Raw genomic sequence first — 27817 nt, 5'->3', positions numbered from 1 at the left:
CTTTGTTTAACGTCATTATATAATACCGATGCAATATTACGTCTTTTTTAGATATATTGTATACATCTTACATACGAAAAATTGAAATATTAAAATTAAATTATTTCTCACGAGCGCACACAAAAATTCGGAAGGTTGTTTTGAAGAAGTTGTTTTTTTAACCGCAATTATTACAACTTGCTCTGTCCACATGGTCGCAAATTTCGCAAGTTCCGAGGTGGCGACGGACACGTTTTACCAACACACCTCTCCCTCGGCGTGCTTATTATGCACTTAATGTTTGTGTATATTACCACCGAATTGACGTGTGACAAAACGCTTATTTATAACGAATATATATCTACAGTCACACGGAATCGTCGAGGAACCTTAACGTTTTTCGCTCCGTGTACCTTTGTTGTACATATGTATGCACGTGCCGACGAGGAATGTTCCGTTCTTTTTTTTCTTTTTTTTTTTTTTCTATTACGTTTGTCTCACATTAACATCCTTCTTTGCTCGATCACGTTTTCGCTGTTGCTGGTGCTGACAATTGCTCTTGCAAGAATGGCCGATTCCATAGCTGATGTGTAAATTCGACGTGCTGGCAATTTTCGAATTCAATCACGCACACACATTACAGACACACACATATACCGTATAATCGAAGAGTAGCGAAATCACAAACAAACAGCAACGTCATCTTGTTCTTTCATGTTTGTTAAAATTTATTGATTGAGAAGATCGACCATCAAAGAGAGCAATGTAAATTATTTATGTAAGGAAAGAAGATAATTATGTAGTTTACTAAACGATGTCATTGAGAATTTCGAGAACGCCAGCACGTCCAAAGCTTTAACATGTTACACGAATTTCAAGTCCGTATTCGCATCACGGACACGTCAATTGTTATCTAAACTGATAAACTTCTTGTGTCATGACAGGGAAAGTTCTTCTATTGTACCGACGCGTCGAAAATGACGAAGAACGAGTGCCAGTAAGTTTCGATTTGCAACTTGTATGTCAATTTGTTTGAAAACAAACAACAAGATATATATAGATTGTTTGCAACTATTTACGTTAAACATGAAAAAATTGCAACAGGGGTACTTATTTGGAATTCGAGGACGGCAATATCAATAGACCGGTTGTGAAGACTAGAGAGTGGCTCCAACAAAAGTTCCACTTTGATAACGTTTACAAAGCAATGCTAACTCTCTTCACGGTCTCGACGTTCGAAGGTTGGCCATCGTAAGTACATTCGCGTTGCGTTCTCGAAAGAACGTTTGTGTTTTCTGAGATTTCTATTGCGAATTAAATGCGGCAGAGAAGAACTATTTATGCAAACCTTGCTTTCCAGTTCCGATTCAATAAAGTTTTTATCGAGAATCATTTTCTTCTTCCTTTCTTTTATGTTTTACGTGCTGCAACTGATTCTTCAGAACTTCCTTTTCCCGTTCTTTATTGATCAATGTTTATATATATACATATACAAAATAATATGAAAATAAAATATATATATATATATATATATAATCTCTTATGTATTGTTTGAATAAATGCAACGGTGCTTCAAAAGACGTTGTAGACTTAAATGGAGGCAACTCCGAAGACGCGTAAGATCACTCACTTGTCTTCTGTACAATAACAGGCTGTTAGAGTGGTCGATCGATTCTAATGACGAGAATCAAGGACCAATTCATAACTTTCGGCCGATTGTGGCCGCCTACTACATCATCTACATCATCATCATCGCGTTTTTCATGGTGAACATCTTCGTCGGTTTCGTTATCGTTACCTTCCAAAACGAAGGCGAGCAAGAGTACAAAAACTGCGAACTCGATAAGAATCAGGTGAGATCAACGAATCGATAAATTGATCGTCAAGTTTGTTCGTTCGCAAATATTTATTATATTCTTTTGTTTTAGAGAAACTGTATCGAATTCGCGCTGAAAGCCAAACCAGTGCGACGATATATACCGAAGCATCGAATACAGTACAAAGTCTGGTGGTTCGTCACCTCACAGCCGTTTGAGTACACGATATTCACGTTAATTATGATTAATACCGTGACGCTCGCGATGAAGTTCTACCGACAACCGGAGGTTTACACAAACGCTCTGGACGTTCTCAACATGATCTTCACCGCCGTGTTTGCGCTGGAATTCGTGTTCAAGTTAGCCGCGTTTCGATTTAAGGTACGAGTCGTATTTCAATGTCACAATATTTATTATCCTTTAATGTGCGTTTTTACACACACACACACACACACAATAACTGTTAAAATAATTTTGCTCTCATATGTGTGCTCACTTCAATCAGTTCTCGTTATTAACTCGCAGAATTACTTCGGCGATGCGTGGAACGTCTTCGACTTTATTATCGTGCTTGGGAGTTTCATCGATATTGTTTACTCGGAAGTTAACGTGAGTATCCGTTGTGCGAGACTATGATCGAGCACCGGTCGCGGCGATATGTTCGATTTAAAAAGCGCCGAGAAAGTGAAACCGTTTTGATAAAGCATGTTTTCTGATCCTCGCAGCCCGGATCCTCCATCATTTCCATCAATTTCTTCAGACTGTTTCGCGTAATGCGATTAGTCAAGCTCCTGAGCAGAGGGGAGGGCATTCGGACGCTTTTATGGACGTTTATCAAGTCGTTTCAGGCACTGCCCTACGTCGCCCTTCTCATTATAATGCTCTTCTTCATTTACGCTGTGATAGGCATGCAAGTAAGCGATGTCGATCAATCGAGTCTCAGAAACACGCCTGCCCAAAAGTGACAGCAATTCACGTTTTCTGTTTTCGCAGGTTTTCGGGAAGATCGCGATAAACGATGAAACATCAATAAATCGCAATAATAACTTTCAATCCTTTCCGCAAGCCGTGTTGGTTTTGTTTAGGTCAGCCACAGGTGCGTATATATTTTATCTTCGCACACACACACACACACACACACATAATTGCGAGAGATATTACATAAATTTGTACATCACAAATATGTAACAAATAATATTATTACTGAAGTAAGTATGATCGATCGAATGTCTGCGATTACAGGCGAGGCGTGGCAGGAAATCATGATGGCTTGCTCGTCGAGCCCGGATGTTGAGTGCGACGATAACAGCGACGAAGTTGGCAATCCAGTCGGTTGTGGTTCGGACATTGCATTTCCCTACTTCATATCTTTCTACGTGCTCTGCTCATTTCTCGTGAGTTTATCTTTTCTCTCTCTTGTATTTTGTGTTAAGTTTCATTGAAATCTTTGAAACAGAAAGACTTCAAATAATCGTTATATCGCGTCCATGTAAAAAATAGATCATCAACCTGTTCGTCGCCGTTATCATGGACAATTTCGATTATTTGACGAGAGACTGGTCGATTCTCGGACCGCATCACTTGGACGAGTTTATTCGTCTCTGGTCCGAATACGATCCCGACGCAAAGGGACGTATTAAACATCTCGACGTGGTGGCATTACTGAGGAAGATATCGCCGCCTTTAGGTTTCGGAAAGCTGTGTCCTCACAGAGTAGCTTGCACGGTCAGTATGGGAGTGTTTAATAAAGTATTTTGATTTATTTTCGCTCTTGGAATATTTTCAAAGTTAGTTTTTATTTGATTTGTTTCTAATTATGAAAAATTTACATTAAACTCAGAAACTCGTCACGATGAACATGCCATTGAACAGCGACGGCACCGTGTTGTTCAACGCGACGTTGTTCGCCGTCGTCAGAACGTCGTTGAAGATCAAGACCGAGGGAAACATCGACGACGCCAACGCCGAGCTTAGGGCGGTAATTAAAAAAATTTGGAAGAGAACCAGTCCGAAACTTCTGGATCAGGTTGTTCCACCTCCCGGAGGTAACGAATTCGTGTAAACTTTTTGTATTTCTCTCGACGCGCAAAAATTTACGCGATTTTTCAAAAACGACGTTTTTCAGGAAAAGACGAGGTGACAGTCGGCAAATTTTACGCGACCTTCCTCATTCAGGATTATTTCCGTCGGTTCAAGAAACGCAAGGAACAGTCAGCGAAGGATGGCGACAGAGAGTGTCAAAACACGGTAACTCTTCAGGTGAGTTTATTTTTGAAGAACAGTAATTGTTCACACGCGCTCTGCAATATCATATTTATCAAATGCTGTGTTTTCGTTCACAAGGCCGGGTTGAGAACATTACACGAGGCCGGTCCCGAATTGAAACGCGCAATTTCCGGCAATCTAGAGGAACTTCTTGACGACAATCCGGAACCTATGCACAGGGTGAGAGAGATATTCTACGTGTATTAAAAAAAACTCTATGAGAGAGACTCTTTGATGTAACAATTTTGAATTTTTCCATTATTTTCGAAATTGTACATCTCCAACAACTTTTGTCACAATGTGATTAAGTATTGAAAAATACTTTTTTCAGAGAAACCACTCGCTCTTCGGCAGCGTGTGGTCCAGCATGCGAAAAGGACACAGTTTTCACCGAGCGAGGTCGTTAAAAGTCAATTCCACCACTGCGAAGGTAGACAATGGTTTCGACGCTTCAACATCTATTTTTACTTTTACTGAAAAATCGCACTTCAACCATCAAACATTTTTGACACAGGTTTCCCCGACCAATTCCATAGACTTTCTGCCGTACGCTTCGTTACGAAGAACCGGCATCCCGGATGTCACTAATCAAATTATTCACCAAGCTCTGCCAAATGCAGCGAGGTATCTTTCGCGTAATTTTAAATCGTTTTCTTTTCTCTTTTTTTTTTTTAAATAAAAACAACGAAACGTCACTGTTCGACTCGATATCTGCGTTACTAAATTACTTTATGTATTGTACATAGTGGTCTGAGCGACGGCGCAATAAATCAAACGGGAATGGATCCTCGGTTAAGAATTCACGGTATCGAGGAAAACATACCTCTGAGGCCGCTTGCTGCCTTCGGCAATCCGATGCAACAGATATCTTACATGGGCGCGTACAAAGTAATCGAGTAAGTACAGAGCGTGTGTGCGCGAGCGGACGCTTTTTAGTAGACTGTCATCGTCCTGACAATGAGTGTAATAACTGTTATTCTCTTCCACGACGATCTCAAATCTTTCTCTCTCTCTCGGTATTACATCACGGTGCATGCATGATGTTCATTGATATTAGTTTTTTTTTTTTTTTTAACTGGCTCGATGTATCACACCATATCGTGAAATATAAAAAAAAATATATATATCTAAAAATGCATAATATAAAATACATAATATCAATTCTGTAAATTCTAACTAAAAACATTGCCGCAAAATCTCTTTTTTACTTGAAAAAAATTATTTACGCGCAAATGAAGATATACTCGAACTCACTATTAGAAGTTTTCTACTTGCGAGGAACTTTTTTGTTTCGCTTTTTTGGCAGGAGCTTTAAACACCGCGCGAATGATTCGTATCATCTCTTATCTGTTTCGCTTTTCTGTTTACTGTCGTACGTTTCAGTGGAACGAGTAGCGGTAACTATCTCCATCCCAATAGCGGATATGGTAAGACAAGTTAGGGCTTTGCCACCAATGTAGCTGGCTTGTTTTTTTTTTTTGGTTTTTTTATTGATCTGCATTGCTTGTTCTATGCATGGATCTCTCATTGATCAGCTTTAACTAATCCTAGCTTTTCAGCTACGTTTCTACAATTACATATGTAGATAAAAATTAAATGATAAACCAAAGCCGATCTGTCAAAATGTCAGAGTAAATAGGCTCGTGGACCGGCGTATGCATTTTGAGATGCGAAGAGAATGCTTTTGTATCTCGAGTAGCGTGTCTGGCTGAATGTATGGCTATACTACTAATAGATTTACCGTTGACGATAACGCTTCGTGAACATCTTCGTATGTCTCGATAAAAAATTTTGTTCAATCGTTTCTCTCAAAGTGTTCATTAATAAAAAAAAAAAAAGAAAAAAAAAACAACACACAAAATAAAAAAATCTGTCATTTATAATATTATTTTATCTAAAAGATAGGATTTGTTTTTGAATAAAATCTTTCATGTTTTTATTCAGATTTTCTTTGCAAAAAATCTGAAAAAAAAAATCGAGATATTCGAAGATGCATATGAATTTGCCACGGCGTATTTGCACTAATATACTAAAGAGCAATCGTTGCGCTTCTCCTTTTCTCCTCTTGCTCTCCCTCTGCGTGTCCACGCTCGTGCAGTCTTCAGGACGGAATCGAGCGGCAGTTGACACCACCCACACCTCCGCCGCGACGGAATCCACCACCCTCGTCCAACGGTACCCCGAGCACCGGTACCGCTCACACCTCCGCAGCAACGGCAGCACCAACAGCATCAGCATCGGCAAGCGCAGCAAGCACGACGAGCGGATCGAGCGTCGCGACGACGACGATCACCGCGTCGTGCACCGCGAGCGCGAACACCTCGACTACCGCGACGAGCTCAAGCCCCGCTTCCTCGTCCAACGACACGAACTGTTACTATACCTACGCGTCACGGGGTTGCTGTGCCGATTGCGCAGTCTGGAGCAATCACGGTACGACGATTTAGTCATGCAAAAAAACTTCGTTTCGTCTTTATCTTGACGTCAAGAAATTGCTATAAACTTTGTGTATTCATTCTCTATAATAACTTCACATTACTTTATGTACTTATTTCTTTTTTTTTTTTTTATTGAAACTAAACTTTCTTAGAAAGAAGTTTCTTTTTTTCTTTTAAATAAGCATTTTCATGTAAAAGACTCACTCAAAAAAACCATTACTCTTTTAAAATTGAAAAAATTAATTTGTTAAAACGTCCTCGTGTCCATTCGCACGCAGCCGTAGACGATTGTGACGACGAGGACACGTCAACGGGAAGCGGATCGAGCGATTCCGGCAGGTGGAACCCGCACTCGGAGGGTGGCGTGGCGCGCGGTACGACGGGAAAGCCCCACGTTACCGTGCTGGGTGGCCGTTCGTCGAAACGCCGATCGCGGGGTCGTCGCGACCCCGCGACCGCCGGCGGCAAATCGGCTCCGGCGAGTTTCCGATCGCGCGACGCACCAAGCCAGTCGGGCACCCGCACCATCGCCAACGGCCTGAAAATGGCGCAAAACCAGGCGATTGCCGTGGCGGGTTTCCTCGCCGATGTCGATTCGCGACAATGGCGCGTCTGCGCTTCCTGCTTATCGCACCGAGCGTCCTACCACGGCAGAGGTGACTAGCACGCGAATTTATTCTTTGAGATCGTATGAAATTAATTTTTTGTTTTTATGTTTTTAAATATATTTTTCTAGATACATATATGATACATATTTACTACGGCACAGAATGTTTTTTTATTAGATGTTACTTTTTATCCAAAAAATATAAGTTCGGTAAAATCACAAAATACGATCTTAAAAACTCGAAACGATCAAAATTTGTTCGAATAAAAATTGAATGCGTTTAATATTAAATTTTGCATATAAAGTCAGTTCTCGCTTTATGTGCAAAATCAATTTTTATTTGAGCAATTATCCCTCGCACATTTTCCTAAATAAGATTTCGACAAAAAAAAAATACACAAAGAGAAACGTGGATACAAAAGTGTTGCACAGGTCAGTCAACTGTTGCTCGAAGCATGCGCTCTGTCAGCTTTCAAACTAATATCCTAATTAACATGATTTAACATCTGTGGCTTTGTTTTAATTGCAATTCTCTCTCTCTTTCTTTCTTTCTCTTTCTCAAATTTTCTTTGATTACTAATAATTTTGGTGAAGCCTGAGATGAGCACTCGTGTGTCACTAATGTGCGCTGTGTGTTCACGCTAACATAAAAATTCGATCGTAAACAATAAGGAGGCAGAGCATAATGATTCGAGCTAACAGTCTGACGCCTATCCCTCATTCGTCCAGTTCCGTGGGCTGCAGAGAGTAACGGAAGCGTCGGCGCAGAGCGCCTGTCCCACAGTATGCCTGGTAGTCCCGCGGACCGAAAGCCGAACTTTGAGGTCATCGGAAGTGCGGAAAGCCTCGTCGGTCGGGTGAGTTTCAAATTAAATAAACAAAAAACAACTATGAAAATGTCAAAAATAATTTTTTCTACTGCTTACTTGAGTAAAATATTTTGTGTAATTTCTTAAGAATAAGTTTTAACTGATTTACGTTAATTAATTTCTACGTAATTAACACTTGTAATATAGTATGTAACAAATGATAATATTTGAAAGGACTTTCTTGAGAATCGTGCCGTTAAATTTAATTATTTATTATCAACAGGTCTTAGTGGAACAAGGTCTGGGCAAGTATTGCGACCCGGATTTCGTACGATACACGTCACGCGAGATGCAGGAAGCGTTAGACATGACGCGCGAAGAGATGGACCGGGCCGCTCATCAGCTGCTCCTGCAAGAGCGGCGTGGCCAACCGTTGTCCTATCAGCTGCAACAGAGCACGGAGCAGCAACAGCAGCAGCAGCAGCAGCAGCAACAGCAACAACAACAACAACAGCAGCAGCAACAGCCGTGGAGCGGCCAGCACCAAACTACGAGCGGCATCGGTTACCAGCCTCTGCAGGAGCAACCATCGAGCGCCCAGCCGGTCTATCACCAGTTACAACAATCCTCAAGTTACCGTCGTCGCGACAGCAACCGACAGCAACAACAGCAGCAGCGGCAACCGCCGTCCTAGCAGGACGAGAAGCCACTCGCGACGCGAACATCTTCCACGTAACCCGGAAAACTCCCCCGGATTCTCCCGGGAAGGCAGTCGCCGAAAAATCGAGATCGTCAGTTACATGAAGTAACTCGAAAATCACCCTGCGAAGAATTCAAATCGATCGAATTTGATGGATTCGGCATCGCGCACGGGATTTCGATCGTCGTTGTTTTTGTTGTTATAAAAAAAAAGAACACTTTTGAACTGTTTCCGAAAAATACGTATAGCTGTATAGTTAGGCGCAATTTCAGAGGTGCTACTCGAGACGAAACACTGGCTTAGTTTAGAAAAGAATGAAAAAAAAAAAAAAAAAAAATTATACAAAACAAAGTTGTGACAAAGAGCAATTGCTCGTTATATAGGATGTTCGTCCTTTGGTACGCAGCAATGAACGTGTATTTTCGTTCAACCGAATATTTTCTAGACGAGCGCGTGAGTGTTTATTCGACATTTTGGATATTATAAGTCTATATAGTAAGTCACTCTCTGATTCCTAACTCGACTCGATATTTTTAGTGAGGTTCGCGCGAGTTTCGATCAAGCAGGACAAATTGATTTTGCTGATCGTTCAGGCACAAAGATACGTATAGACTTTTAGGGTATAATTTATAGCCCGCGGAGAAACTTTGTCACGACGCTAAACTTCGCTCTTTGTATTATTAAAATCGACGGAGCATTTTGATACACCCGGACTTCTGGATGAAATTGAGTTTATTTCTAGAAACTATCTTCCAGTGATTTATTATTGTCTCCGCGTTTAACGGATTTTTGATTATCGAGTTTTATTGGGTTCGTTCTAATATGAAGGACAATACTCTGTGTATAGTGCGTTGTAAAAAGCAGACGAATTTAAAAAAAAAAGATGAATATTTTTATTTTGAAACTTCAAATTTCTAGTTTGTTATTTTGTTCTCTCAAAAGTTTTCAAGTTCTCACCAAATTTCAGATACTGATAATTATGATCAAAAAGTAGAAAAATAAATTCTTTCTTTTTCTCAAAATTAAAATTTATTAATTTTTTACATTGCTTATATTATTGCTGTTATAAATTATTATTGCTGTTGAATAGATAATGTGTACATATTATTTATTTTAATTCGTCTACTTTTTACAAATTTTGTTACCCGATAACTCTTTATGACACTATAGAAGATATTTATACAATTACTTTCAAAGTAATCGTGTAACGTAACGTACTTTCTATATCAATTCATTGTATAATTTTTTAATAATTAAAATAGGTACTACACTCAATACGAAATTTGTTTTTACAGAGACGCGCAAGCAAGTCGCGCGAGCAAATTGCAATTTAAAAAAAAACTATAAAATTAAGGTCATAAAGGGTTTAAAAAAAGAAGATGGAACGAAATACGAACCACGTACAGCCGTGAAAACAAAAAAAAAAAACACGTCGGCGGATAATCGCTCCTATATTGCTCTTATTATTATAATTAACTATTGTTGCCCTTGTTCTTGAACACATTACTAGCACGATAATTACCACTCATGATTCGTACATGGATTATAGAAAAGATAACAAGTGCCTAAGTATCTATAACTTCTTTCGGACCAGACTTTTATCAACTTAGACAAAATAAAAAAATAAAAAATAAAAAAACAAACTATTATTGCAAATTATTATTGCGCGAGGAGAGAGAGCTGCGAGTCGAGTGTGTGTTGTACACTACTGACGATATGTGTTGTGACGATATAAATATTATTATTCGTAATTTGTAATTGTACATATAACACCGTTTGCGCGTACATATTTCCGCTGATATGCGTGAGGATGAATGGCCGATAAAAACTATAGCACTGCGAGAGATATTCGCGAGACATATACGTGTAATATAAATATATACATATGCATATATAGACTTAATGACAAAAGTTAAAAACCAAAGTAGTTATTTAATAGTTATTTACTTCGGTGTACGAATATGTACATTACTGTGTGTGAGTGGTCAACAATCATGTGGACTCCAGAAATAATGTGCGACGTCCTACTGATTTTTAGCGATTTAATGTTAAAAATACTACTTTGTTTCTTAACTTTTGTCAGTAAGTATATGTATATTGTATATAAACGAAATTATATACAAACGTATGGACACAGAAGGGGAAGGACAGGATAAGAATGCGCGCGTCCTCCGCATGTGGTGTAGCAAAGCAGCAACTCGATATGTGATTTTTTGTCACTTATGAAAGAATTAATCGGACGTGAAATAACAATAGAAAACGCGAAAATTTATATATTTCGTGAAAGAATATTCAAAAATTCCTCTTTCTCTCTTTCTCTCAATTCACGATTATATACACTCAATACATGCATACTCAACGGAGAGCCTTATAAAAAAAAAAAAAAATTACTTAATAGATACTTTTGACAGTCTGATATGGTGAGAGACGCGCATCGTTTTCCGAGAGATTTACTAACAGATTTTTCAGTGATCTTATCAAATAATATATAGAAACTTATGCCGTAAGAAATTATTAAAAAATAATTAACAATCAAGGAGCTTTGAAAATAAAAGTAAATTATTTGTGAGCAATCAATTTTTCAATTTTTGTTTATCATCTCGAAAAACAGAGTGGCAAATGAATCAGGCGTTTTGCCTCGAACGTAAGATAAAATTAAACAAAAACAATATCCGCGCGATAATTAAACACATTCTGGAATAAATCGTTCGGAAATCGAACCGGGTCGAACTTCTTTTTACGCACGAAGAGTTTACTCGCATAAGGAACGCGTAGCTGCAATAGAAAAGCTACAGCAGCCGCAACAATTTCAGAGTTTTCAAATTTTAATAATAAAATATGTAGAAAAAAATCGCATGTCATTCGAGTGATTTTTGGGTACGCGAAAAGGTGAGATTTTTTGGAAACCGGAGAAACGTGTATAAGAATTACTGTAACTACGTAAATGTTAATTTATAGTCGTTGACACACAAATTTTTAAGCTGTCGTAAATTTTATAAGTATTCGTCAATCGGCGTGGTTCTGGAGATTTGTCGTGTGATTTTGTCCCGTATTTGTACATATACAAATGTCAAAACCGTGAAAGAGACAGAGAGCGTTTATAGAGAACCAATTAGGATCTAGTAATTAAAAAAAAAAAAAAAAAGAGATCTTGCGCGAATCGAGTTTTGGTACTCGTTAGCGAACAACAGGCGATAGACAAATCGGTTTACGATACCTACGCGGTTTTACCAATGTGAAATACTTTCAGAACCACGTTCCTCGAAGCCTCTTGGCTTATCTATGACCAATATGCGAACTTCTCTTTCTCACGCATCTTCTATTTGCAAGTTTTCTCCCACGAGTATCACGAGTATTATCAATCTATTTTTCTCATCTTGCGTTTGTTCCTTTCTACGTTGTTTTTGTCCATGTACTGCTTTAAATTAGGAGCGTTTGCGCAAAGTTATTATTACAAGCAAAAAAAAACATCGTGCTTGCACTGGCGATCGATTTGTGACGATTGCGTTCTACGAATAATCGAGGATTATCTCATCTCTCACTACTAGTGGTTTTTATTCATATATATTATAATTTGTGTATTTTCAAAAGACTCCTCTCCTTTTCCTCCTCTCTCTTCCGTTCAATCTCTTTATATATATGTAAAAGTGACAGCTTATTGAAATTGTCACGCACACACATATTACGTGAGAGATATATAAATATATATATATTATATACGTACGCGTTATGCCAAATTAGAAGGTACGAATGAGATGCCGATTTGGATAATAAATTGGATAATTACTATGAAGTATAGTAAATTGTAATTTCACAGAAACTACGGGTCCGTGTATACACATGACCATACAAACTAGCAGCAGAATTTTTTACGCTCTATAAAAAAAAAAGAAATTATATAGATCGCCTTTGTGTGCTCCTCACGAGAGAAACACAAAACTAAAAACTAAAAAAAAAAAAAAAAAAAAACAGTAAATGGAGCACCACGGTCCAGAACCACTTATGATATTTGAAAATTCAAAATCTGTTTATATCTTATAATGTCTGAATAAAAATTGTCATAGAAATTACAACAACCTCGTGCAATCGATCTTTTTTCGTTCATATGATTTTGCACTCAAACATGAACATAAAAAGAGATGTCAATCTCTTTCGTCCGACCGACGAAAATCTTTTTCCAGAAAAAAAAGAAAAGATCGGTAATCGTGGGTTTCTAAAAAAAAATGATTTTTTTTTTTGACACAAAATTAAATTGACGAAAGTAAAAACGGATCGTCGGCGATTAAACTTTAGAAGAACTATTTTGCTTATACGAAGTAGACAGCAGCTTTGCTTATGCGTAATAATATACTACTCGAGTTTTCAATTTTTCGAAGTTTTCTAATAATATATCTTTATTATTCGGCTCTTTTTATACACCCTCTCGAAGCGAAACAACAGATTTACATCGAAATGTAGATTGTGCGTTAAAAAGCTCCATTTACATACCGTACGTAAAAAAAAAAAAATCCCGATCGCGATTGAAACGCAAGAGACGCATGTTTTGTATATTATTGTGAAGTTTATCGTGAATGTGTATTTCGCGAGAGAGAAAGATCGAACTTCTATCTCGTGAGACTGAAATATACGATCAGGGAGGATATATACAATTCTGTGTATAAATTAAAGTCAAGAAAAAGTACACACTTTTATAACTGGGGGAAAGAAATCTCAGTCTTGCCGAAGTAAAACTTAAGAAAGTCGACTCGATATTATCGTCGAAATCTGCTATTAAAAAAAAAAAACAAAAAAAAAACAAAAAAAATTACTCTCCTTTCGCTTTGAAGATTTAGAACATCCTGTGTATAAATATAATAAATATATATATGTGTATATGTTTTCGTAAAATGTGTACAGAGAGCTGAGAATGCAGAATTCAGCAGGACCAATCGCGTATTTCTACTTGTATTAAGATCGTTTCTCTCGATCTATTTGTTACGGATAGTATTCGATTTGTTTGAAAATAAGATTGATATTAATAGCCGCGAATAATAATAACCGGAAATTAATATTAATTGTAATAAACACTATTGATATATATAATAGTAACGTCGGACATAGTGTGAAAAATATATGATAAAGAACGTTGTGAAGATTACACGAAACTTTCCGACAGACTTTCATTCAGCGATATGACGGAACAAAAGTGCACAATAATTATATTCGTCTACTCTGTTAGATTTTAGTGGCGTACACACACTGCGGACTCGTCGAAGGAAATAAGACACATTGCCGTCTGATTTATATATTTCGCCGCTCGTAAATTTATAACAGTGCGTAACGCCGTGTGTTTCAAATATGGGATTCTCTAAACTTTTGGAATGTTCAAGTATGGAGTGAGAAAAATAGGAAAAATAAAAATTGAACGGTGACTGAAACAACATTCCTTCACAAAAAATCCTGCCACATTGTATGTCCTCGTAAATAATATTTTTTCTTTTCAATAGCCATAAAACTTTTCTCACAATTTTACGCACATAGTGAAACTTCTTTATTTTTAACATATTTTCATTAAGACCGTAAGAATACGGAGATGGTTAGAATATAGAGATGTTGTACAGAACAAAAATACTATCTTTAGAAAAATAAGAAAATATATGCGGGTTAAAAATCGCAGCTTCAATAATATAGAAATGCGGTGTAATTGTTTTTTGAAAAAATGGGATCAACAGTAAAAGAAATGGACGGGATTCGATATATCATTAGGATAAATAAAGGAAAGATACTCACGGGACCATAGGATTCCAGAGGAAATGTTCCTTTGTGATGACAAGATATCCAAAATGTTCTCGTTTATTTATAAAGTCCATCGTTCCAGAACCGTTGTGTTCTTCTATCTTTATTGTACACCGTACTTACAACGTGAACTGTATAGGTTGGTTACGAAAATCCATATAGCAAAAAGAAAGCTGTACACAAGACATCCTCCCAAGTCGTAAGCTCCGTCGGAAGTAACAATCGGCACGGTCTCGAACATATATGTTCAGAGTGTACAGCGCGTAGGAATTAAATGGTGCCGGCAAAACCGATTGAACAAAACACGCCGAAATTTGTTTTTTTCCCATTATGCCGTGCGGCTAGCTCTCCACACATTGTCGGCTGTAGCAAGGCACAGATAGGCGCGCAAACTGCCACTCATTGAGTAAGCTGAGGTTCTCGTCGTCCGCAGTCTTAAAATTTAATAAATTTTCTATCTGATAGGACAACGCTTGCTCGTTAACTAGAGTTCAATAAGTTAAAGAAAACAATTTCGAGCTTAGCCTGCAGTTAATATTATTTTGACACTTGCGCAGCTTTCTTTGCTTTCACGAGTTCTACCAATTCCTGCAAACAAGATATAAATCCAATGGTAAATAACTGAGTGATTATATAAAACAATAATAAACGTGTCATATATATTCTCTTTGATTTAACTCTTACCTTATATCTCCTCATGCATTCCTTTTTTGTTCTCGTCGGTATACACGCTGCAATTTGGTCCCATCTGTCCGAAACTGTGGTGGGATAGGTTTTCAACGCTTGTTCTAGGAGTTTCTGTTCTCCTGGCGTCCACGGCGTTGATTCCTTTTTTATTTCTTTTGGTTCGACAGCGACACCGTTAGCTATCGGATGATCCAAGCGTTCCGTAACAGCCGGCATTCTTTCCTCGACCGCGTCCTTCGTTTTCTTCTCGGCAATAAAGTTATCGAAGGCCTTCTTATTCGCTTGTTCTTTTAAACTCGATTTGCTAAAGTCAGTCGATTGCAGACTCTTGGCTTTGGCGAGAACTTCCTTGGCATCGCGAATGACTCCGTTGGTTGAATTGTTGTGCTGATTGATAAAATTTGCTACTACTTCCCAACGTTGATTTGTACCAGCGGGAAAAAGATTGACAGCCTTTATTAATAGCTGTAAATCGTTCTCGCTCCAAGGAGCAGTGCAGGTTTTGGTTTGTTTATCGAGAGTGTTTCTTGCATCGTTGTTAGCAACGTTCACACGGCGCTCCTCTTCGATCTTACGTTCCGTTTCTTCGACGATACTCAAAAACGCGTTTCTGCCATCAGTCTGCAATCTCTTCATCGCTTCCTCAAGTTGAACCAATTTAAACAGTTCGCAAATTTTTTCCACACTTTCCATATGACGGAGACTTTCGGTCGAGTTCTCGGCAAAGTAATTGTTTGCTTTGCAAAAATCTCTGAGCGCCTTCCTTTCCTTACGCAACGCTTTCTTTTGCGCCTCTCGTTCTTGTTTCAACGCATCCTGTTTCGCTCTCTCCTCGGACTCTCTCTTCTCTTTCTCTAATCTTTCTTTCTCTGCCGCGTTCCGAGCTATTCTTTCTTCTTCTTGCTGCCTAGCTTTCGCTGCCTCCTGTTTCGCTCTCTTCATCGCGTTCTTTTTATCCTTGCCTTCTTGTTGGAATTTTTTAATTCTAGGGTCTATATTGTAAGCCATATCCACTAAAGAGCGTATTCGCGCCATCTCCTCCTTTTTCCGCTTCGCTCTCGTGGCTTTATTCTTCTTCTCGATCCATCTGCGCATCTCCCGGCTGCAAGTAATTTCGTCGTAAACGCTATGTTGTAATTGTCCTTTGAAGAAAACCCTGTGACTCGTCGTACTTACTCTTGACCACTCTCTTTGTCCTCCTCATCAAGGTACGAATATTCACGCCAGGAATCGAAATCATACCAGAACGAATAAAATTTCTCCACCTTTTCTCTCGGCATATACGGCCCGCCCAATTGCGGTACAGGTTTCTTCACGGACCATCGTGAGTTTTCCTTAAACGTTTTACCTAATACCTCGTAAAAATTACTCCGACAATCCTTCTCATCGGGCAGACTGTCGTTGAAATAGGGATCCACACTGTCGTAGCTTCGTCTCTTAGCCTGATTTCCAAGAGTTTCCCAAGCACGAGTTATGCATGTAAAATAGTCATCATCCGGTCGAATTTCTTCACCCATTGCCTTACGTTTATCAGGATGATGCTTCAGAATTTTTTGTTTATCTGTAATTCATTTTACATATTCAAAACTTAATGTCGATCAATCTTTAAAAAGTACAAATTACATACATGCTCTTTTGATGAGATCTTCTGTTGCTCTGTGCCTAAGAGTTTTCAAGCCTAAAACAGCATAATGATCCTGATCTTTCCAATCTCTAGGATTGAGCGATCTGAGATATTCAAGATCATCTTCGAATTGATACTGAGATAAATCTTCCTCTTCATCTGATGATTCTGAGATACCGTTATATGTAAAATTACGGAAAATTTGCATCCGCCATGCTTGTGCGGTTGAATATAAAACTAATGGACCCGCAGTACTGCTAGTAGCTTTAACTGGATCTGCAATATATTTTTCTCAAAAATAAAAAAACAAGAAACTTTTTTTATCGTATCAATAATAAATATATACATACATATTTATTATTTAAGTTTGCTTTAATTTTAACTAAAACATAATCAAAATAAGATTAAGTACAAGCAAAAAAGATGTTTGTTATATAAAGTGTGTTTCATTTAATTTAAATTTTATATTTGAAATAATAGTAAACAGTTTTACAGTTCTATTGAATCTTTCTTCAGCACAATTAACAATAATCAAATATTTATTACATGACATATTAAAACTTTAAAGATACCAACGCGCTAGAGACCACATTTATCCGTTACAAAAAATACACGCTTATTAATGTTTTAGTCTTTGTATCATCTTGGAGTAATAAAATAACGACAACTGCGACAAATCGAAAACAGTTGATATATGAATTGACAAAAGTATGGAAACGTAGAATGATCAAGAAATTTTGTTTCCAGAAGCGGAAATGCTTAAACTAATAGCTGATTAAAATACTGCAGTCTGAAAGTGTCACGAAACGCACACATTGTCCAAAACTCCCGCTGCGCCGTAGCAAAATCTAACCAATTCTAACCTCGTTACGATCTGTGAAAATCTTACCTGATCTAGAATTAAAAGCGGCAGAATCCTCATTCCCGGTGCCGTCCGTCATTGTCGGGCGATTTTGACGACGGATTAACCTAAAATTTCACACAAGACACGCAACAGGCCTTTTAATGTTCTTCAAAATCGCGCATTCCCGAATCGTGTTGTTAAAAGTGTGTGTGAAGTGGTTAGAAAGGTGCCATCCTGCTGTCCCTATCACGCATGCGCCAGTCCAGGCTCTAGAATTTTCGATCCGGACTCCTAGGCGGCGCTGAGAAAAACGTCTTTGACAATTTGTCAGCGGACAGCAGTGGACAGTTTAACATTCGATATTTTACAACTTTCACGTATTTGCGTGCGAGACGATGATCGCGAAAAATACGAACTGATTCAAAAGAAAAGTTAGTTTTGCGTCGCGCGTCGGTTATTTCATATCTTTCGCGCGCGTTTTGTTTTAGGATCGCAAACGGCCGCGAAAAAATTTCACTATATACTTGCCGATTATTAAGTAATGCGCGATATTAATTACGTATCACTGTGAACGTTCGACATCTCACAACACACACATGTACGACTGATATTCGCGCGCAAGATGATAATCGCGAAAAATACAGGAACAAGTCGATCTTAGTCGTTCGACTCCGCGTCGTGCGTCCGCCATAACTGCCCGCTAATTCGAGTGTATCGAAATGCGCGGTAATACTTCGATAATCGAAATATCGAATCGACGCGCGCGACAGAGCGCACATAGAATAGGAACAAAATCAGAGATAAATAGTTTTATTTAGGCTGCTTTCCTTTTAGGAGACACAGTCGACACAAGTCGACACAAAAGTCATTCTGTCTTCGTTCAGTATTCAGTGAGAAACAAAGACAGAATGACTCTTGTGTCGACTTGTGTCGACTGTGTCTCCTAATAAAAGGAAAGCAGCCTTACCGAGTTGATTTGTATCTGTATTTGACATACGTGGCAGTAACATCGCGACATTTAAGAGCAGAAACAAGTAATATATAGTTAAATAATATTTTAGGGCTCGTGAAAGTTTGAAGGAATAATATAAGGCCGATACGAGCCAATCCCAGGATATTGAGCGGGAACGTGCATACATATATGTATACATCTATAACAAGTATTACTTGTAAATTTTTACAAGTAAGTTTTTTTGAATTGAAAATTCAAAAAATTATTCTTTTTTTTTCGCAATATTTTAAAATTAGTTAGGGGGGTATTCGGGGTCTTTCATATGTGAGATGCAAATCCCGCATCCCGTATGAATTTAAGAATTGAATTTTCAATTCAAAAAAACTTACTTGTAAAAATTTACAAGTAATACTTGTTATAGATGTATACATATATGTATGCACGTTCAAGTTCCCGCTCAATATCCTGGGATTGGCTCGTATCGGCCTTATATTATTCATTTAATATATAGTTATACATAGTTATATATAGCATATCTACTTTTATGGATTTATGGCGCCTGAAACCGAGAAAGTTGTAAGTCGTAAGAAACTAAATTATGTAAGTACTAGCACAACACAGGCGCGCGCTACGCGCACGCTGTTATTGTTTTTATTTTAACGTGTGCCACTAAACACAACCTGTCACCGCGATGACAGCTAGTATATACGTCTTACCAGAGAGAAGCCTGAGAGCGGCTATCCTATTAGAGTTTCTTATGACGGTTTTAGCCGCTGATTTTAGCAATATATCCACAAAAGTAGATTTTAAAGCTCGTTTCACATTAAACGCAAGTAGCAGGTCTCGTGAAATTGATTAATCGCATAGTCAAAGCTAATCGACCAACGTGATTGATCTTCACCTTAGTCACGTGACAAAGGTCAATGACCTCACCGCGGTCACCTGCCTGAAATCAGTGATCTCGCCGCGGTCACGTGCCCGAAGTCAGTGATCTCGCCGCGGTCATGTGACCGAGGTTAATGACCCCGCCGCGGTCACGTGCCCGAGGTTAATGATCCCGCCGCAGTCACGTGACCGAGGTCAGTGACTCAGCGTATATATATAATATATATAATACAATATAAGATATAATATTATAAACATGTAATAAATTATATACATAATATTATATATAATATTAGTATGTATGTATATTATATCTTATATATATTTGATCACGTGGTGGTTTTCCTCTCTTCTTTGTCACGTGACTTTAAAAAATGCAAGAATACTTTTGTTTTTTTTAGTGTTTTGTTCTGTAGCGATTTAGAGTTAAATTAATAATTTAAACGAAAGCGATTGGTTCGGTCGTTTTTTGAGATATTGCTTCATGAAAATCTCACTTCTCAATCGCATAAATTTCGCGTGTAAGAGGCACGAGTGCTTCGCTCAGTTCGAACGTGACTTCGTTGCGCGTGAACTTGGCGCGAGGCACTACCGTGTCTACCGTGCGTCTTGTAATTATGTAGTTTATCTATCACACGTTATTTTTAGTTGTAGCCGCGTGTTGTTTGTAAAAGGAAAGAAATCTTTTTTTTCTGTTTAGTTTAAATTTTTATGTTCTACAAACATGCATATACGTAAGTGGAACATAGAAAACTGCATATAAATGATGACAAACAGATTATATACAATATTAAATTTATTAACGTTACAGTAAATATAATACTTTATGTATGTGAACACTTGATATTATCTTTATTTAAGAGTAATGTAATTAACAAGTCATGATCCAATTTAATATGAGTGCATATGATGGAAGGCACGTTTTTTCTGTGAAACATTAGGTTGTGCAAAATATTACTACGTATAGTTTCTTTATCAATATATATATATGTATAGTCTGACTCACTTTATAAAAAGTATTATCTTATTTACATTTATTTAATAACAATAATAATAATGATGATGAGACACAGTCGTGTTCGCTAGTTTTGCTGCAAAGGACAACCAAACGGAAATCTCAATCGCAAACATATTTGAGGGATTTCATTCAATATATTGGGAAGACAAGGAATTACAGATACATTTTAATGCGATTGACATGTCCATCGTTTGTTTATATAAAATTATAGATAAATCATCCGGATAAAAATTACTATTTGGTCACTAATACTCATTTACTCTTGGACATTATTACGATTATTCTCACAAAATTATAAATAAATAAGACAAATTTGTGCAAGAGAACATTTATCATAAAACTCGGGGAAAATAAATTAGCGTTAATTAATGTAACAAGCTATCGTTAATAACAAATATGCAGTTGCAATTTGATCAATCTAGTTATACCTAGGAAAAATAATACGTAAACTTTGAAGTAGAGATAAGTAAAGCTTCGTATCGAGGATGAATAATTTACTGGTTTCCGGGAGATGATAATCGTCTTTGATATGGATTTTGAAGTAGTCGCGGAGACGCTTCCATTACGCGTAACAATAAAGCATCAATGTAGTCCTCCAGATCGTTAAGTCTCTTGTTCTTTTCTGTGACTTGTGTTTGCAGTTGTAGCGTCAGTTCTATTAAATCCTGCAAGTAAACAAAACACGCGATAAAAATATTATGTTGTCAGAGCAAAAGAAAAACGTGTCTATATAAGTTAACACATTTACTTCTCGCGATTTTCCATCGAATTGATTAAGAACTTCGTGCGGTAGGCGACTCCTTAAATTCGCGGCATTTTTAATTGCATCTTCGCCGCCGATGATGATTCTTTCAGAAGACAAATGTGTCTCGTCGTTAACATCTTTGAACTTGTTCTCTTTGTCTTTCTTCTTATCTTTTTTCGCGTTCTTTTCCTCTTTAGGACTTCGTGGACTGTGTTTGTCGTCCTTTTTGTCCTTTGCCTTCTCTTCCTTCGTGAGTTTCTCTTTGCTAGCGGCAAGCTTATCGTCTTTGTTCTTTTGATGAAGTATCTCTCTAGGTGCTGGGTTGAGCGGTTCCGGAGGTTCTTTCAGTCTTGACACCACCGGTGACGGCGAACGTGCGGGCGACGCGTCACGTTTGTTATCCTGCGTCTCGTCTATCACGATCTTGGGCTTGCTCTCCCATCTGAGAACAGAAATACGAACAAATTGCTTCAAGCTTATATATATCAATTAATAAACATTTATATCTACTATAATTTTATTTAAAAAACTATTCTATTTTGTTTCTACATGTTTTATAGTTTACTTATTTTTAAAGAATATTTTATTTGTGTCATTTTTTACCTCTTAGGAACTCCGCTTGCTTGCTTGCCGTAGAGCTTCAAACCCCATTCGTCGTCTTTCGTCAAATTGTCGACTTTAGACAGATTTGTAGTGGAAGCACTCATGACAAATCGAGGTGGTTTGCTCGGCGCGGCATTAAGTGGCGCTGGTGGCGTGTGTGTCTCATTGGAGACGTTTTGTGAATTATTCGAAATGCCATTGGTATTACTAGTTGGTACAGGTGCGTTCAACGATGAGGCCGAACTCTTATGAGACAAATCGTCAAACTACACAACATAAAAAACAGAAATTTATTGAAGTTTTCGCGGGGAATATATATCAAGAATTGTTAGAATGTAATTAGCTTTTTATTTACCGTAAATTCGTCCTCATCCTCGCTGATAACACCAGGATCGGCCTCACCGGGTTCCTGTCGTGTGATTTTGTACTGATGTTCTTCCTTCTCATCTAAATGATCTCCGTCGATTCGGTTCTTACTCTTTCCTTTGACCTTGTTGCCGATCGACTTGGCCAATTTCTTGAGACCTTTACGTTTCTCAAAACTGCCGATACTGAGTAAACTACCACCGATTGATTGTGCAGCGTTGGATAGCTGACCCAGCGAGCTTTTGTGACGTTCCTTCTTACTTAGATCGGTTAGACTACCGGCTTTCACGATAAAGCCGATCTTCACTTCAAGCTCACCTCTTTCTTTTGTATTCACTTTACCTGGCTTACTGTTTAGCGCATACCTAATACAAGAGCGTTTATTGTATGTACACATGTTGTAATCCAAAAATACAAATTCTTTATTTAATAGCAAGTATTTAAAATTGTCCATTTAAAATTGTCGATTTTTCTACGTAAGAGAAAGATTTGCGTGAAACGCAATTTACAATTGATATTATTGCAAACGCACCATCTGTTTCTGGGTCTTTCGTACACGTCGAAACTGGAGAGCGGTATGTTGACGATGCCGAGGAATTCGTCGACACCTAGGAAGTTACGATGAAGAGCTGTGAGAACAATCTCCGCGATATTGCCCTGTTCTGGAATTGACAGTTCGCATTCTTCGTGCCATTCCACGTCCTTGCTTGCCTTCTCCTTTACTGACGTCTGGTACTTTTCCTTGCCGAGCGCAATTGTCACGAAGCAGTCGTTGGTTTCTGCATATAATACGTTCATAATTCGGCGTGTTAGGTGCGCGCGTGTGCGTAGGCGACGATCAAACGCAAGAGAGGTCGGGAGATTAACGAGAGACGTATGTAACAGGAATTTAAAGTTCTTTGATGGAAAGAATAATACAGGCAAAAAAATACAGGCAACATTGATCTCGTGAGAGTTTATGTTTGTTATTTGCGATAGTAAAAAAGATTTTGATATAAATTTATATTTAATTTTAATCTCTCTCTCTCTCTCTCTCTCTCTCTTTCAATTTCAAATTTATATTTCAAATCATCCAGAAACTGGATCATATAAGCTTGCACGTATATTGTAATATAAAAAAATAATGTACAAATAAAAACATATACGACTAAATATGAGTTTCTCTTTCCCCGTTGTGTGTACGTAGATTATGAAAACATAATTGACTCTTGAATAACATACATATAACTATATAAGACGTTTCCAATTTATCTTTCTGTCGTCCTGTCACTAGCTGTGATGGATGTATATATGCACACACGCGTTTTATCGTTAGCAGCTTAATATTTGCTCATTTTATTTTGCAGGTAATAAATACAGTCATGCGCATTGTCAACAAGTCTATTGGGGACACGCATCGGGAAGTTATCAACTCGTCGTTTAATTATACTGATTACTAGGTCGAGAAGATAATGCGCAGGTACATCCGTTTTCGTTGTATTAGTTAGTAAACGTTCACAACTAGAGTTACAACTCTTTATAAAAAGACAAAAAAACGTGCGAAAAACTCTATAAATGAAGGTTTAATTGTTTGAATTTTAAAAAAGCAAAATTCAATAGGTAAGTTCTCTGTTAAATTTTTTATTCCATGATTAATTAATATTCTATTTTTCATTTTATAAGCAGCTTTTTCTCCAAAAACTCGATATATATATATTTTTTTTTATAATTTCAAAGTTTCTAAGTGATAAATAATAAGTCGAAAAATTTTGCAACGCGAAGCATTATCAGGTCAGTTCTGCCGATCTAGAGAAATGTGCGTCAGACGAAACTTGGATTTGACAAAAAAAGTGTTTGTTGACATAACATACAAAACTTTGTGCAAATTCTGCAGGTTGCGCTTTGCTGACAAAACCGAATGATTCATGACCTAGAATAGCTGCGGTATACGAGGTCACTCGGCATCTGTGCGGACACGAGAGTAAACGCGTAAACAAGTAACAAGAAACGTGACGATACACGTAAAAAAACCGAGAAAAAATTAAATTATGAAAAAATGTCAAAAACAAAGAAGAACTTGTTTTCTACAAAATAGACCGAGAGAAACCTCATTGTAAAAATCTATCTGAAATATTTCCAAATATTTTAAATCTTGAAAATTTGTAGGTTTTTCTTTTTTGAGTAAATGAAAATGAAATGTGTGTTATCGGGGCAAAAATTTGCAAGTATAATCAAAATCGGAAATATACTTACTATTTTTTCCTTTGGTCAGTAAGTTTCTGGCTCTTTGAACTGTAAACAAGAAAAAAAGTGACAAGTCAGTCGTCGTGAAAATCAAGATTTCAGCTCTCGCGTGCTTTTTTTTTCTTTACAATCGACTTTCCTCGATTCGCGTGTGTTCACGAGAAAATCTCATGTCACGGGTTTCGCGCGTAATCGCTCTCGCTTATATATATATATCAGAGTAAAAGTTATGCCAAACATGTATCAGTTACCGCCCCTCATTATTCTCCGTTTGCGATATTCCGAGAGATTTTTCACTGGCCGCTTTCAGTAAAACAATTGCTGTGTTGTCGTCAACGTTGATTTGTTGATTTTAAAAGTAAGAGCCAATCTCACGTTCACGATTGCGACAAAGCAACTTGGTCCGCTGAACGCAGCCATTATTACTCTCCGTGTTCTTTTTTTTTTTCTTAATTTTTTTATCTATGTACAACATTATAACTTCACGTAAGTCGCATTTTAAGCCTTTGCGCGAAAACCTTGACCGAAATGCGACACAATCAAGTTGGCGTAGTTACATCATTTCCCAGGCACGACAATTTCATTGTGTGCCACAAAATATAAAGACCGTTTTAACGCACTTTGTGCCGCATTCCTAAAAATCCGCGAATACGCACGCATTTAATTACGAAATCAAAATTCTGAAATATAAGAAAAAAAAGAACGTAATTCGTGTCTCTCCCTCTCTGTCTTTCTCACCTGTACCACGCAACCATTACTATATAACTGTTAATCCTTAACACCGAAGCATTACCGAATAACTGTAGGAGTCACTTCCTCGTTCCCACACGCGCATCGACGATGAACCGCAATGGATGTATGTATATTCCTCCGATTTCTCGCGCATCAAACAGCTGACTTATGTATCTCGCATTCTCTTCCACAATCGCGCATACGAGTAAATTCTCGTAAAACACGGGAAAATACGTTCCGTGTTGTGTGAATCACATAGGTTTATACAAACAAGGAAGAATTATGTATGCATTTAACATACGTATTTATAAAAGAATCCGTGTTAAACAAATCCGTGTTACACGAGGATCTGACTCTGTCTCTATTAGAATCGACGGATTCGAGAAATGTCTTTGTTGTAAAATAAAAAGTCGCATCGAAAATATACACACTAATATCGTACAATAACGTGATTATTTTCTTTAGGTTTTTGCTTCGAAATTTTCTACAGATCGGCTCGGGAGAAAATCTGTCACATCGGGACATGTTTTCTGAATTCGCACTCGCGATGAACTTAATGGTCGCGACGCGCTCTCAACTTTCGAGCACAGATGTCTGATGCTTTTCTCGGAGTGAGACGAGTATCGAGTTACTTACTTACATGGTAACTCGGCCTAGCGCGATACTCTCGATTTGACACTCGCTAATGCTCGAAGGTAAAAGTTTCGTGAGCGCGCGTTAATTATATACACAAGAAGACAAGTGTTCTAACGCGCGCTTTCGCAAATTAAAAGCCGTGCGGCTCTTGGTAACAAGACTCTTATCTTACGATCGATTTGCGGCGAACGGTGGAATTTAATTATAATGTCTCGGTAAACTGCACGTTGAAGCGAGAGTTTAAATGACTATATATAATGAGTCATTAAAATTAAACATTTTCTTGTCGCTAAACGCGAATACAAAGAAAAAAAGAGCAAAACTCAAAGAGCAAAAGAGGATTTTGATATGAAAAGATATATATATATATATAATACATATGTACACATATGTATGTATGTACACATACATACGTACATATTTATCGCAGCGACAGATGTAATCGGTAAACAATTTGTTTTGAATAACAATTTGGTGAGTCATTAGGCATTAGGTATCACTGTGCTCGTGTGGCTCAGTAAACAAACTGTTTTTGAATCGAATGGAAATCGTGACGCAATTACGTCAGTGTATTTTTGCGATAATTTTACTAAATCGTAGAAAACGGCGCAAGAAGAGAAAATAAAGCAATGGAAGAAAACAAAACAACATAATATAAAAACACTTTAATATAATACAAGTGATTTTTATACTCTTTTGTAATTATTTAAAAACGATTATACTCTGTCTGAGACTTATTAGAAATTACGGGACTCTGCAGAATAACTTGCGGATGAAGTAGTGGTTTTCACGTAGGCACTGAAAAGCGAAAACCACTTTCGAGCGGTGCGGAGAACAATTTCGACTTAAATATACGTTGTAGTGCAGCGACGACACGATGACATATCAAAGCAACGCGCCCAGTGCCGTATCGCTTTACGTAGAAACCACATTACCACCGCTTACGTGTATTTTCTCTTTGTCTCAAGATAACGAGAATGATATATCCGTCGAAGAAATAGCTTCACACATCTAACTCGAATTGCAATTAATCGTTGAGTTGTCGCTTGTGTTATTGACACGATTCTAACCTCAAAGAAAACATGGGGTTGACGTGAGTTTTTCATACATATTTTGTGTATTGGTTTTTCTTAGAATTTCGCTTCCAACGCAATCATTTTTTTGAAGAATTACCGAGAGAGTCCGTAAAATACCAAAGTAACATATTCGCGAATAGTTTGTATCGAATTGCAATACGATATTATGTCTCAACAGCGCGTTAATCAGAAGACAAACGGATGCAACATTGCAGCAAACCTGGAAGGTTTCGCTCGCCTGATTTTCGAGCGGGACACGTAATCTCTCACGTGCGAGATAATCGAGTTACGGTACATATATCGGATCCGTGCATTCCGAACGTGTATCTCTGTCGAAGAAAAGGGGGGCGTCATTTTCAAGCTCTTTCGCGCGTGCCCGCGATTTTGCTTACCTACCTGTCACTTGAACATGCGTTGGGCTCCACATCTTGAAAAGTTGGCCTCAAGCTCTCTCTATTTGCGTTCGTAGCTTGTTAATGTTTACTTCGCGCGAAATGGAAAAAAAGGCCGAAACCGCCGCGTTGTTATCGCGAACGACTTACGTATCGATTCCGACGTGACGATGACAAACACGACAAAATCTCACGACGATCTTCACATGACGCAGTCATATGCCATCACTGTCAACCGTCTCGCTTGCCCGCAACCGTCCGACTCCCGCACGACGGAATCTCACGGAATGCCAGCCAACACTCGACATTCACCGCGGCACGCCGCTTCGCGACTAGCTAGGTATAGTTCGTGTCGGCGAACAACCGCTAGGTGCGTCCGATGTGGCGCGCCAGGTGCGGAGCGCGAAGAGGATGTCGTCGCGGCTCGGATCTTCGTTTGGTGTTTGTACATGCGAAATAAGAGCGTAGGCAGTAGAATATACATCTTTGTTTTATACTCGTTAGTCTCATATATTTTCGAAAACGCGTACGATTTAAAAACGTTGACCTTGATTTTTGAATTTTGTGATTTTTAAACACACCTGTTTGTATAGATTCTATTTTTGATTGTATCTCTCTTTGAATGGAATTTTCTAGCATTCGCG

The 27817-nt window shown here is 38.0% G+C and overlaps 3 protein-coding genes across 12 annotated transcripts in view; 1 reads left to right on the top strand and 2 right to left on the bottom strand.

The window, feature by feature from the left end:
• The window catches only part of LOC109853346 (muscle calcium channel subunit alpha-1), a 38531-nt gene extending 28862 nt beyond the window's left edge, over window positions 1-9669 (top strand). For 4 of the 9 annotated variants that reach the window (XM_020425349.1, XM_020425353.1, XM_020425352.1 and 1 more), the window contains 18 exons: window positions 924-976; window positions 1084-1230; window positions 1631-1832; window positions 1908-2177; window positions 2322-2405; window positions 2522-2710; window positions 2790-2892; window positions 3039-3190; window positions 3297-3521; window positions 3637-3841; window positions 3922-4055; window positions 4140-4241; window positions 4393-4491; window positions 4576-4685; window positions 4808-4957; window positions 5445-5488; window positions 7836-7963; window positions 8199-9669. In XM_020425349.1, the coding sequence (XP_020280938.1) occupies window positions 924-976; window positions 1084-1230; window positions 1631-1832; window positions 1908-2177; window positions 2322-2405; window positions 2522-2710; window positions 2790-2892; window positions 3039-3190; window positions 3297-3521; window positions 3637-3841; window positions 3922-4055; window positions 4140-4241; window positions 4393-4491; window positions 4576-4685; window positions 4808-4957; window positions 5445-5488; window positions 7836-7963; window positions 8199-8609 (2808 nt within the window). In that variant the 3' untranslated portion in view covers window positions 8610-9669. Of the gene's footprint in view, window positions 1-923; window positions 977-1083; window positions 1231-1630; window positions 1833-1907; window positions 2178-2321; window positions 2406-2521; window positions 2711-2789; window positions 2893-3038; window positions 3191-3296; window positions 3522-3636; window positions 3842-3921; window positions 4056-4139; window positions 4242-4392; window positions 4492-4575; window positions 4686-4807; window positions 4958-5444; window positions 5489-6159; window positions 6495-6777; window positions 7156-7835; window positions 7964-8198 lie in introns of those variants that run through there. The other 5 variants (XM_020425347.1, XM_020425356.1, XM_020425350.1 and 2 more) reach the window with 5 other exon arrangements.
• A 508-nt stretch (window positions 9670-10177) lies between these two features.
• LOC109853345 (dnaJ homolog subfamily C member 2) lies at window positions 10178-17844 on the bottom strand. 2 transcript variants are annotated; one of them, XM_020425345.1, is made up of 5 exons: window positions 17591-17844; window positions 16705-16992; window positions 16254-16638; window positions 15075-16179; window positions 10178-14978 (listed from the first exon to the last, which is right to left on the bottom strand). In XM_020425345.1, the coding sequence occupies exons 1-5, from the start codon at window positions 17640-17642 to the stop codon at window positions 14928-14930; spliced, it is 1881 nt and encodes a 626-aa protein (XP_020280934.1). In that variant the 5' UTR covers window positions 17643-17844; the 3' UTR covers window positions 10178-14927. The 2 variants fall into 2 exon arrangements, with proteins under 2 accessions (XP_020280934.1, XP_020280935.1); XM_020425346.1 differs by having other exon boundaries at window positions 16705-16977; window positions 17591-17841.
• Window positions 17845-20192: 2348 nt separating this feature from the next.
• LOC109853323 (rab11 family-interacting protein 1) lies at window positions 20193-27501 on the bottom strand. The gene is made up of 7 exons (XM_020425307.1): window positions 27178-27501; window positions 24347-24385; window positions 22647-22893; window positions 22104-22479; window positions 21749-22014; window positions 21149-21587; window positions 20193-21065 (listed from the first exon to the last, which is right to left on the bottom strand). The coding sequence occupies exons 1-7, from the start codon at window positions 27206-27208 to the stop codon at window positions 20895-20897; spliced, it is 1569 nt and encodes a 522-aa protein (XP_020280896.1). The 5' UTR covers window positions 27209-27501; the 3' UTR covers window positions 20193-20894.
• Window positions 27502-27817: the final 316 nt, after the last annotated feature.

Source organism: Pseudomyrmex gracilis, unplaced genomic scaffold (assembly GCF_002006095.1).
Source record: "Pseudomyrmex gracilis isolate BER0280 unplaced genomic scaffold, ASM200609v1 scaffold_46, whole genome shotgun sequence".
Lineage (NCBI taxonomy): Eukaryota > Metazoa > Arthropoda > Insecta > Hymenoptera > Formicidae > Pseudomyrmex > Pseudomyrmex gracilis.
The sequence above is the reverse complement of the archived record's forward strand: the minus strand, read 5'-3'. Positions and strand labels throughout refer to the sequence as shown.

Bases quoted from the DNA above. Each gene is read 5' to 3' on its own strand.
- LOC109853345 (XM_020425345.1), bottom strand. From the start codon at position 17,642: ATGACGGACGGCACCGGGAATGAGGATTCTGCCGCTTTTAATTCTAGA. The intron at 16,993-17,590 runs GTAAGATTTTCA...TTTATTTTTGAG, and splicing joins CGCTTTTAATTCTAGATCAG to AAAAATATATTGCAGATCCA. The intron at 14,979-15,074 runs GTAAGAGTTAAA...TCTTGTTTGCAG, and splicing joins AATGCATGAGGAGATATAAG to GAATTGGTAGAACTCGTGAA.
- LOC109853323 (XM_020425307.1), bottom strand. From the start codon at position 27,208: ATGTGGAGCCCAACGCATGTTCAAGTGACAG. The intron at 22,480-22,646 runs GTGCGTTTGCAA...CTCTTGTATTAG, and splicing joins GAAAGACCCAGAAACAGATG to GTATGCGCTAAACAGTAAGC. The intron at 21,588-21,748 runs GTAAAAAATGAC...TTCTGTTCTCAG, and splicing joins GCAAGCGGAGTTCCTAAGAG to ATGGGAGAGCAAGCCCAAGA.